The sequence below is a fragment of the Vigna unguiculata genome, chromosome 5 (genome assembly GCF_004118075.2).
Source record: "Vigna unguiculata cultivar IT97K-499-35 chromosome 5, ASM411807v1, whole genome shotgun sequence".
NCBI lineage: Eukaryota > Viridiplantae > Streptophyta > Magnoliopsida > Fabales > Fabaceae > Vigna > Vigna unguiculata.
Window position 1 is genome coordinate 299,794 of NC_040283.1, and position 12,362 is coordinate 312,155.

General features: G+C 28.2%; 1 protein-coding gene across 1 annotated transcript; it reads left to right on the forward strand.

Moving 5' to 3' along the window:
- The first annotated feature begins 2,331 nt into the window (after positions 1-2,331).
- Positions 2,332-4,012, forward strand: LOC114185836 (galactolipase DONGLE, chloroplastic). Its single transcript, XM_028073769.1, has one exon. It carries the CDS (start codon positions 2,381-2,383, stop codon positions 3,848-3,850), a length of 1,470 nt encoding a protein of 489 aa, XP_027929570.1. The 5' UTR covers positions 2,332-2,380; the 3' UTR covers positions 3,851-4,012.
- Positions 4,013-12,362: the final 8,350 nt, after the last annotated feature.

The following is a 12,362-nucleotide window of genomic DNA, read 5'->3' on the forward strand; positions in this document are numbered from 1 at the left end:
CAACAACCTCATTTATTCTTAATTTAATATAAAAAAATTAATTCTTATATAATCGCGACCTTTCTAGATTACGAACAGTGTGATAACGGGGTTATTTTTAAATATGAAAACTTCAAGATAAGAAGTTTAAATCTGATATAATACAGGCCTAGAAAGTTCAACAGATGTAATTGATAAATAATTGAACTATTGTTGTTAGCTGAACAAAATTTGACTCTTATCGTGTGAATTGCACTCTTCAAGGATATTAATTTTCAACCCTGTTAAAGGAATATATTTTTGAAAATTGTATTATTATTGTAAGTAAAGATGCACCATGTCACAATACTGTACTCAATATCAGAAACAATTTGACTTATTTACCTTATACATGTCTCTCTTTTTCTTTAAGTCTTTGTAGTCTTACTTTTTTAAATAACTGACACAACTTTAAAGTTTTTTTAAAGGTTTTGTTTATGTACATAGAACAGGTTTTTAATTAACTACAAATTTATCTATAAATTAAATAAGTTCAAACTTTATATCTAAATAAACAACAAGAAACTTTAAATCCTTTAAAATAGTTCACATTAATCATACCAGAAAATTTATAAGAAGTGTAATACATTATTAATGTAGGTTGGGAATCCAAACTTAAATCAAAGTCCCACATTAAATAAAAATAAAGAGGTTGAGTACATGTAAGAATAAAAAGTCATAAAATTATTGTCATCAAGTTTTCAATTAAGAATGGTATTAATATTTTATATGTATGTTGAACTCATGTTTCATTGGTATTATATATTTATGACTGATTGTTTCCGAACACAATTATGTTTTGCATTTATTTAAATAGGTCACTCTATTATCTTCTTTTAATAACTCAAAATATAGATTTCCAATTACATAAACATTTGATGAAATGAATAAGCTCAATCTAACATTGACTTTATATGCAATTTTATTCATAAATAGTCTACAATACAATTGATTCCAAAGAAGACTATTGTATACAAGAAACAAAAGTTCCTAACCCTAGCTCCCATTTCATTTAACCCAAATTCCCACTGGAAATTAACTCTTCAGGAAACTCTTTGGTAGTAGAAAATTAATATGTAGTTGAGCAGCACACTGCTGCCATAACCTTTTGTCACCTGAAAATAAATAACACTTTTCTTATTAAGAAAGAGATAAATTTATAATGATTAAACACAACTAACAATATTTATTTCTTTCCCTTTTTCCTTATAATAAATAAGGTGTCATAATTATAGAGATTGGGCTTAGGACCATCAATTACCATGAACATTAGAGATAACAAGAGTGCCACGCAGCCTAAAACTAAATATAGGTATACGTGCTGAAAATGAATATTTATTAATATTAATTTCGCCTAATTTTGTAGCTATTCTCACTTCCACATCAATATCACATATTTATATATACTCGTTAAAGAAATATATTTATACAATTGTTATACTAAGTTTTTAAATATAATTTAAAACCATTTAAAGTTTATTTATATCTTATCTTATTTCTATTTTAACGAGTGTGTGAAAATGAGAGATGTTAGTTTAAGTCAATTAAAAAAAAAAAAAACCTCCAAGCTGTAACTACATGTCCTTATATGTTTGCACGTAAAACCAAATAACAAAGTATTGACTCTCGGAGAAAACAAAAATTAACGATTCGATGACACGGCAAATTTACTTGACGCAACACTTTTTTTTTTTAAATCTGTGAAAAGCGAATTTTCTGTGGGTTTTATAAAATTTTACAAAATATTTGAAGGAAAAATTACAGAAAATACGAAAAATAAAAATTAAGTATATTAGTAATACGAGGTAATAGATGAATAGAAAAAAAATAATAAATATGTAGAAGAAAGTCAAGGATCTATACGTGAAATATGAATATGGATACAGCTGCATTGGATATCGGTTTCATTGAATTACTACAGAAATAATTTTCTATATTTTTGTTCACTCGTGGCAGAGGAATGAAACTGTTTCTTTGGCATATAGAGTTGAAGTCAACCTCAATCAAGGGAAAAAAATATATAGGGTCCACTTGATCATGTTCATCATTAATTAAAGCATTCTCTTGTTCTTCACTCCACTCACCCAGCCGCAACAGAAAAAAAAAAAAAAAAAAAAAACCCGACCCAGCTCGTGGCATAATTTCCAACCGACCACATAAACAAAAAAAACTAATCGAAAAATAGGATTTTGAAGTTCTCGGTCAAATCCTCGCCTAACATGCTTTTTTGGTCTCCTTTCACGCACAATTCCCTTCTCCACTTCATATAAAACTACACTGTGTGTCTCTCCTTTCATTCACGAACAACCCTCTCTCTCCCTCACTGCTTCAAATTCTTCTTCATCTTCTTCTTTGTTTTTCTATGGCTTCTGTCACTCACCCACCCACCACACCCAACACCGACCAAATCACATTCTCCCGAACCTTTCACCCCACAAAGTCTCATCCTTTCGGCCAGGTTTCACTTCCCACCAGAAAAAACCACTTGTCTCCTCTAAACCACTCAATCGTTATTTCTGGTTCCGCCCTAGGAATCACCGCCGCCAACAACGTTAATAATAATGTTTCCAACATCACTGCAAGACCCTCGCTTGCCAATTTTTGGAGAGAGGTTCAAGGGTGCAACAACTGGGAAAACCTCTTGGACCCCTTGCACCCTCTTCTCCGGCAAGAGATCATTCGCTACGGCGAGTTCGTAACCGCCTCTTACAAAGCCTTCGACCTCGACCCCACCTCCAAACGCTACTTGAACTGCAAGTTCGGGAAGAAGAGAATGTTGAGCGAGGTGGGAATGTCCAACTCCGGTTACGAAGTCACCAAGTACATCTACGCCACACCCGACATAAACCTTCCCAACATGTCGAACCCTTCGTTTTCCTCGTCCTCTGGTCGGTGGATTGGTTACGTGGCTGTGTCTTCGGATGAAGCAGTGAAGAGACTTGGGAGGAGAGACATACTGATAACTTTTCGAGGAACTGTTACGAATCAAGAATGGATTTCAAACCTGATGAGTTCCTTGAGACCCGCCATGCTTGATCCTTATAATCCCCTACCCGAAGTGAAGGTGGAGTCAGGGTTTCTCTCTCTTTACACCTCCGATGAAAGCTCTTCAAAGTTTGGACTCGAGAGTTGCAGAGAACAGCTTCTCTCTGAGGTGTCGAGGTTGATGAACAAGTACAGAGGGGAGAACGAGAGGCTGAGCATATCCTTGGCTGGTCACAGCATGGGGAGTGCCCTGGCCATTTTGCTCGCCTACGACATAGCGGAGCTTGGATTGAACAAAAAAAAAAGCAACAAAAAAACCGCCACTGAGGTGGTTCCAGTGACAGTGTTCTCCTTTGGGGGACCAAGAGTCGGAAACTCGGAATTCAAAAACCGGTGCGAGGAGTTGGGTGTGAAGGTGCTGAGAATAGCGAACGTGAACGACCCCATCACGAAACTACCGGGTGTGGTGTTCAACGAGAATTTTAGGGTTTTGTTGGGAGGGAAATACGAGTTCCCTTGGAGTTGCTCGTGTTATGCACATGTGGGGGTTGAACTAATGCTTGACTTCTTCAACGTGCAAAACCCTTCCTGTGTTCACGATTTGGACACTTATATCGGCCTTCTCAGGCGTCCAAAGAACGATGAAGTGCTGAAGCAGCAATTTGATGGAGTGAACTCTTTGTTGGAGAAGGCGAGAGAGTTTCTCTCTGGCTCGCAAACCATGAAAATTTTACCCGGTGTGGTAACTGCATGTAACTACCATGATCTTCTGAATTCAGTTTCAAGAGACATAGTGTGTTCTTGGAGCGATGAATTGCTTTTTGGCCTGGTTCTTTTGTTGTTGTAAGTAGAAGTAATGAAACTAGGTAATTAGTTAACATGCTGTTGTAGAAGTAGCTAGCTAGAAATTGTCACATGAAGATTGAAGACGGCTAGGTATCTCTCTCTGAATATATATGTATGTAAATCCTTGTAAATTCATGGAGCTTTCAAATCCTTGTTCCTCTAACTTGCACGTACATAGTTTATAACATAATCATCTTCGCCATATTTGTTCTACACTGAGTTTTCAGCAACTGAACTCTGTGCAGTTCACTCAATTTTTGTCTTCTCCTAACAATCTTTCTCACAAACAAGCAGAAGTAGGAACGGGGAGGGAGATACAGTACTGATGAGACCTTTAACCCAATTACATAAAGCATTAACATCACTCTCAACCTAAAACCTTAAGATAACGGGTTTATGAATCTTTGTCTTTGTATAATACTGTACTTTTTCATTTCTAATTAATGTGAACTTTTTCGTTTCTAATCAATGTAAAACTTAGACCGAAACTTGAATTACTGTCCGTAGGGCATCATATAATAATGGATGAAGTTTTCCGAAGTTAATTTTTCTTGCCAAAATTACAGTAGGTTAATAAAAAACAAATGAATTTGATTCCTTAATGAAATTTTCTGTGTTACTTCAAAATACATGGATGACAACACTAAGAATTATACGTGTTATTTTTTTATCGTGATTTCAAAATACATTGACGATGACACTAAAATTTACAGAACAGATGATAACACTAAAAGTTCCACCAGTAGAAAATAGATACTCCAAACAAGAAAAAAAAAAATATAATGATAATCTCTTGCCCCACTTAGCCACTTTCGCTCTTTGTAAGGATGATTAGACACCAAATAATTTCAAACACCACAACACAATATCATAATTTTACAACTGTAATTGAGATTGTGTCATGTAAAGTTACTTGTCTTTCCATTGTTCTATGCTTTTTTTGCTTTTTCATGCACTTTTTCTTAATTACTTCCAGTAACTTTAATTTATTTTTATTTTTTCAGTTTTGACCCAGAAGTTATTCGTCTCAATCTGAACTTCGTACTTACTCACATCACATGTTTCATGTCAAATGACTTTCATGCGAACATGTTTTCTAGATGGAAAACTACTCCTTCGATCTGCACCCTAAAGGCTTGAGCTTTTTGACACATTTCGTAATCAATTATGATATTGTGAGACTCTTTTTATTTAATTACTCTTTCCGTCTTTCTTTCCTTTTCAGTTTTATCATTCATCACATCTATTCTTCTTTTCATTTCATTTCTATCCCAAATAAAAATAAATATATATACTAAGAATACTTTTAATAAGAGTAAAAAATAATAATAATATTCTAGCGTAGATCCTACTAGCATGTGTGTTTTATTTTAAAGAATTTCTTAAAGAAGTAACCTTTTTCAGTTTTAAGTAATTTATATTTGTGAAATATTCATTAAAATATTTTTTTTTTACTTGTAAGAAACTCGTAACTAGAAAAGATTAGGAAGTAAGCAATTAGAATGTGGTAAGATAAAATATTCAAAAGAACATGAACTAATTAGGGTGTATGCACCTTGACTGTAGAGAAAGAAAAACTACGAAAGGGATATGAAGATTGATTTAACAAGAAAGAGAGAAATTAAAAGAATGATGTTGAAAAGGTGGATAAACAAAAAGGAGTGTGAGAACATCAAAATTATCTTGTAAAATGTGAAAATACATGAGAAATAAAAAGTGGAAAAGTAAAAGTTTTTACACCCCTTTTTTTCCTTATCCTTTTAATGTATATCAAATCACCAAGCAAATTAAGAGGGACATAGAAAAAGCAAAAATGTCATATAAAAAATAAATTATGTGATAAAAAAATTAGAAAGAAAAATATAATGGGGTAGGGTTTTATAAGAAAAAAAGAGCCAATAAACATGACGAGTGTAAAAGATACCGAATACTAATTATACTTGCTGAAAAACTTTTAATAACTATTTTTTTACTGTTTATTTGATAGAAAGCTTAATAATATAAGTCATTATCTGTCTACCTTTCGTCCTCGCAGTGTGTTTTGAATTTTTTTTCAAATTATTGCAGCCATAAACGTCAAATGTTATGACTTAAAATGTTTAGTAATAGTTTTACTTATTTTTTTTATAAACAACTGTATTTTAAAACATATCCTGGAGTGTATATAAAAAAATGATAAAATTGAAACTAACATTTCTTCTTCATCTTGTTTATCATCAACATTAATGAGGGGGAAGAAGGGTACAAACTAACCCACCACCATTCAACATTTTACGGACCAATGCATGATAGAATGAAGGAATTCATGAATAAAGATTAGAAATGATTTAAAATGATTTATTGGGAGTTTGATTTTGGTGCATTTAAAGAAGCATACGGAAGGTGGTATAGTTTGAATGTTGTACGTCTGGTTACATGTGGCAGCAGCAATGTCACAGTCCAGCAATGGACGGTTACACGACCACAGTTGATTGTTTGACAAACTATTTGTCGAAAAAAACATGCTTGTTTGCATGTTGGGAAGAGCCAACGAAAATGAGATAAAAGCCACTAAATTTGAAAATTAGATTGCTCAACATTTCTGGGCAAGATTGGTCGGAAAATAGCTATGCATTTTCCATGCAGGGTATTGCTCCAACATGCGTAGATTATGTACTTGAGAAAAATGTTTAGTGGGGTAAAACTCAGAAATATTAGAATTGCCGGGTACGATGGGGTTATTCTTTGAGCCAGACACTTTTGGTTCTTTTTCCGATACTTCTGTGTGCAAAAATATAGAGCCGACAAATAGATATGAATATATATACTATTAGAATTTTTATTATGATATTGAGATGGATGAACATATACATATCCGTTCTTCTTACTTTTATTTATATATATATATAGTATTTATTTAAATTATTAAAATTATTATTATTTATTAGATAATTTAATATTTTTTTCTTTACAAAATTTAATATTTAAAAGGTATTTTTTCTCTTCTCATAACTTTGATTATGATTTTTTTCATTTTTTGTATTATGTATTATATGATGTATTATAACTTTAGTGAATAAAATAGAATTTAAGTTTTGTATTTGATTATTTTCAACCTTTTTAATATTTTCATTTATTGTTTATTTATCTTTTTATAAAAAAGTTTGATTCTCAGTTTTGAATTCGCATAAGTCATTCATTTATAAGATAATATAAAATTTTCTTTTCTTTTATTTTTTATTCTCTCTTGTACTTAACTTTTGTTTTATTTAAAAATATTTTGTTTTGTTGAAACAACTCTTGTTATTTCTTAACATTTTGACTATTTTGATATTTGAAAAATTTTATCGGACCTTCAAGGTATTTTTTATCTTCTTATATCGTTAATTATATATCTTTTTTTGTTTGTGCAATTTTATTCATCGAATTGTTTTATCTTTTTATTTTTTTAATATTTTTATTTGTGTTTTTATTATGTAGAATATTGTTTTGATGAATTTTATATAACTATTTATATTTTCTAATTCTTTTTTGTGAGTGTAATTTCACCATCACAATTGCATAAAGATTCCTATAATATAAGAAATTGTTGTTATTGTCATAAATTTTGTTTACACCATTCAACATATAGATTGAAGTTGAAAAAATGAAAAATGTATGTCTAAATTATTATTGGTTTAATATTTTTTCTCTACATGGTTCGTTCCATATAATATTTATCGATGCATAAGAGAGGATATTACTAAAGAGGCATTTAAAATATTTTTAGTGTTGAATATTTGTATTTTTTTATAAATTGTTTTTTAACTTTATCAACTTTGTTTCATTCATGTTTACAAAATTTATATATTTTTTGGTTGTTAAAATTTATTTATGTTAATTGTGAAATACTTTATTAATTCTTTCACTTTTATACAATTGTTATTTTTGTATTCTCACTTATAATTATTATTATTATAATTTCTTTATAAATATTTGACAGCATTGAAGATATGAGAATGTATTTTTTGTATTAAATATTTGATAATGTTATTTTTTTTTTCTATGCAATTTTTAGTTTTTCATAAAAAATGTTTGACATTAAAATAGTAAAAAAACGGATATAGACACATATATAAGAATAAGACTAAGGGTGAGACAAAAATATAAATATAGATATGAAGATAAAAATGAATTTTTACCTTTAGAATATACATGGAATAATAAAACTCGTGACTTCTTGTTATAATTCATTGTATATTTACATATTTATATATTTTTTAATTATAGTCACTCCAACGAATACAATAAAAAAATGAAAATACAATCTTAAACTTGAACCTTTTTACTTGAATAGTCATTCCAACGAATATAAAAAAAATGTAAATAATTTTCAATCTTAAACTCGAAAATAACACTGCAATTAAGAAAAAAAAAAACAGATTCAAAAAATCTAAAACAGTTTCAGCTTTTAATTAATTTTTTAGTTCTGATTTAGAGTCATTAAATATTAAACACTTTCAATTGTGTTAATATTAACCTTGTTTTCTCCCCTTAAACTTAACCATTCTTCCATAAATGTTGCATGTCTTGTGTTATATATACTCTGTTACTCTTCCTACAAAATTATAAGCATAAACTAAAATATATTAATTATATTTTCTTTTCCACACACATCGCTTATATATCAGTAAAATAATAAATAATATAATAATATTTAAATACATAATTATTATTTGATTTAGTTTGGATCGGTTTCAAAATGTTACATCACAAACTAATATAAATTATTCGATTCTAGAAAAAATATTTAAATTTATTCAAAAATAATAATAATGAGTTATATATTTGTTAGTTCTTTGAAAATAATCTTGTTCGAGAAAGAATTGAACAAAAATATGAGGTGGTGACTTCTTTTAATGAGTTTTCAACATTGGTTTGCCACATCAAAAGATTAACCCTTCCACTTTTTATGATATTTTTTTTCCTTTATATCTTTCTCAAAATAAATAAATAATACAATAAATGTTAATTCAATGTAAGACTGGTAAGGTATAATTATTACTGAAGAACTTTTTGTGTAATCAGATAATCTACTTTTGAACAAATTTATTAAAATAGAAGTTGATTTTAATTTAAAAGCAGAAAATATAGAATTTAAGTAAAGATGAATCTTCTTTTTAACGTGCTAACAAAAAAAAAACATCATTTTTAAAAGGGTTAAATATAATTTTAGTTCATAAATTTAGAAAAATTTAGAGATACAATTGAAATACGTTTATATCACAAACATTGATAAAGTTTGGTTCTCAAACTTTAAAAATAAATAAATATTGTCCTTTTAACTGAATTATATGAAATTATTTTGAAATGTTAAATAACATTTAATGTTGACTTTTGAATCGTTTATATCATTTGACACATTTCGATTCAAATTTCAGTATAAAACATTATTTAGCATGTAGAAAAGTTGATGATATTGGATTAATATATTTATTCCTTTTTAAGTTTAGAGACCAAATATATTAAAATTTAAGATATAAACAAATTTCAATTTCACCTCCAAATTTAAACACTAAAAACATATTTAATCCATTTTAAAAATATAAATCAAAAGATATAAGTCTAACACATAAATATTGACTCATTCTTTTTGTTCTAAAAATTCCTGTTTTGGTTTCATATTTTAAATGCTTTGAAATATCCATACAAGAAATGAGTGTGATAGTAATTTATATCTCTAATGCATATGAAAAATACCAAGTCAATGGTATTAAGTTGTACATGAGATAGTAAGCATGCATGAAGAAATTAATGGGTTGGTGAGAAACCTACCAATGTACTTTTTTATGAGAGCGATGTGCACAAACGTGTTAGAGATGTGGTAAACATATATAATATTTCTTCATATACTACTTCTTTTGTTATCATACTTTTATATTAAGTTTATTTTTTGAATCTTTTAAATAATTAAACAATAAAATACATTTAAAACAATTGCAAACAATAAACACTAACACAAAAAGTGCATATAATGTCTGTTATTTTTGGTGATGTGAAGGGAGACATCGGTTCTGGTATTATCCGATGTTAAGGGACGTCAGATTAGTGAAGAAACTGACGTTATCGGACGTCGAGCGCGTGGGAAACAAACATCAAATTAGAGAGACATCAGACGTGTCAATAATAGACATTAAGGAACGTCAAAAATTTTTTGGACAACGTTAAAATTACAAATATCATTGATATTTTTAACGTCTTGTGTTTTTTCGGCAGACATTAATTGGATGATGTTATAGACATTTTTTGTGTTATTGAAAAAATAAAATGTTTTTAAGGAAAATTGTGATAAAAATTAATAATACAATCTTAGAGTTAAAATTTGTGACGGTGATTTAGATTTGACCCATTCATAGGACTAGTATTTAGGCATTTCCACAATGCATTATAAAAAGTTATCATAATATTGACGTGTTATAATATTGCCATTAAGGTTGTTGTTTTGCCAAAAGTGGATAATGGGATTATTTCAAATTAATTAATCATGTTAACGTCATCATGTATTGTTCTTTCTATCTTTTCTATTCAGTTCATTCGATTCAGCATATTCAGATCAAGTTTTTATTTAGCACTGAGATTGGAAAGTTTTCCTTTTGAAAATAATAATGATGATGATAATAAATTAGACTAGAATCCTCATTTGTGGTGAACCACCTGTCACCAGAGCACAACTGGTGCATAAAAATTCAAAAAATTTAATTATGTTTAAATAAAGTGATCCATGTTTCAAATTTCAATTTTATACACGAAGAAAGAGGTTTATTTGTTAAAAAAATAATAATTAAAATGTACTAAAATTTTATGGCACTATTTAATTATCGGGTTTGTGTAAGTGTGTGACTCACTTCTAATTAGAGTGACTCGTGAATTTTTTGAGGATATGAAAAATCGACTTAAATAACATTGGTCAAACCATCGATAAAACGATATATATATATATATATATATATATATATATATATATATATATATATATACATATATATATATATACATATATATATATACATATATATATATACATATATATATATATACATATATATATATATATATATATACATATATATATATATATACATATATATATATATATATATATATATAAAAGTTAATAGTTGGTTATAATGTATTTATACATGAAATATTAGAAATACAAAATAACTAAAAACTAAACTCGGTACATATAAGAAAAACACTTATAAGAAAAATCATAACTAAGGGAAAATTCGCAAGTGGTTATTCATTACTATAGTGTCAAGTGAAAATAAACTAAGGAGTACAAACCAATATACTTTGTGGGTTGCACGTATAAAAATTTACAAAAAAAAGAAGAAAAGAAAAACAAAATAAAAAATATTGGCTTAGAGACTAAAAAAAAGTGTTGTTGGAATTAATTAACTAATCACAAAGTACATTCTTGGCACGGGAGAAACATCTTACATTGCTTATTGGCCAATAAGGATGCAAATGAGGTTACAAGAAAAAGAACAAAACTTTTAATATTCAATAATTATTCGTTAGGAATGAAGTACAAAACCAATTATAATATGTACCGGTGGAATAAAAAAAAGTTAAATATGTTTTTGTTCTCTTAATTTTAATTGAATTTTGGAATTAGTTCATTTTAAAATTTTGGATCAGTTTAGTCTTTCATCTTTTGAAATACGTGGATTTAGTCATTTTAATCAAATTTTGGTAAGTTTATTTAATGTTTTGTACGCATTTCAATATTGTATTTGAGTTGTTTATAATATTTGACACATTTTTGCTTTAATGTTAAGTCAAATACTATTATGAAACGCATTTGATATATCAAATAAATTTAACAAAATTTAATTAAAAGAACTAAATCTACGTAGTTTGAAAGATAAATGATTAAATTGGTTCAAAGTTTCAAAATGGACTAATTTCAAAATTCACTAAAAGTTGAGGGACAAAACATATTTAACCTTAAAAAAAATCTAATATGACATATTTATTCTAAAATATTATACAAGTTAAGAAAATAGGTCTTCAAATATTTTTTTATGTAATCGAACGCATAGAAAAACACAACATATAATAATAATAATAATAATAATTCCATATTAATTTCGATAAAAAGGTAGATAATTTAGTGATTAATGGGTCAAGTAAAAAATCTGAATGATTTTCTTTTAAATCACTTATAAAATTTGTCTGAATAATTTTAGTAACGTATTATTTTAAGGATAACTTTTATATGTATATAAACTAGCAACATATTAATTTGTTCACCAGTTCGGTATAGACTTCATTACTCAAAAAATAATTTAATTATAAATTTACGTATAGATAAAATCCTATCAGTAATTATTATTACAATTAATATTTTAACACATTTTCTGTTTTAGTAGTATGTGGATAATTAAGACATTAAGACAAATAAAAAAAAATGAAGGAATCAAAAACAAGATTAATGGATGGTCATACTAGAAATCAAAATAGGGTTAAAAATAAATCGAGGTAAACTT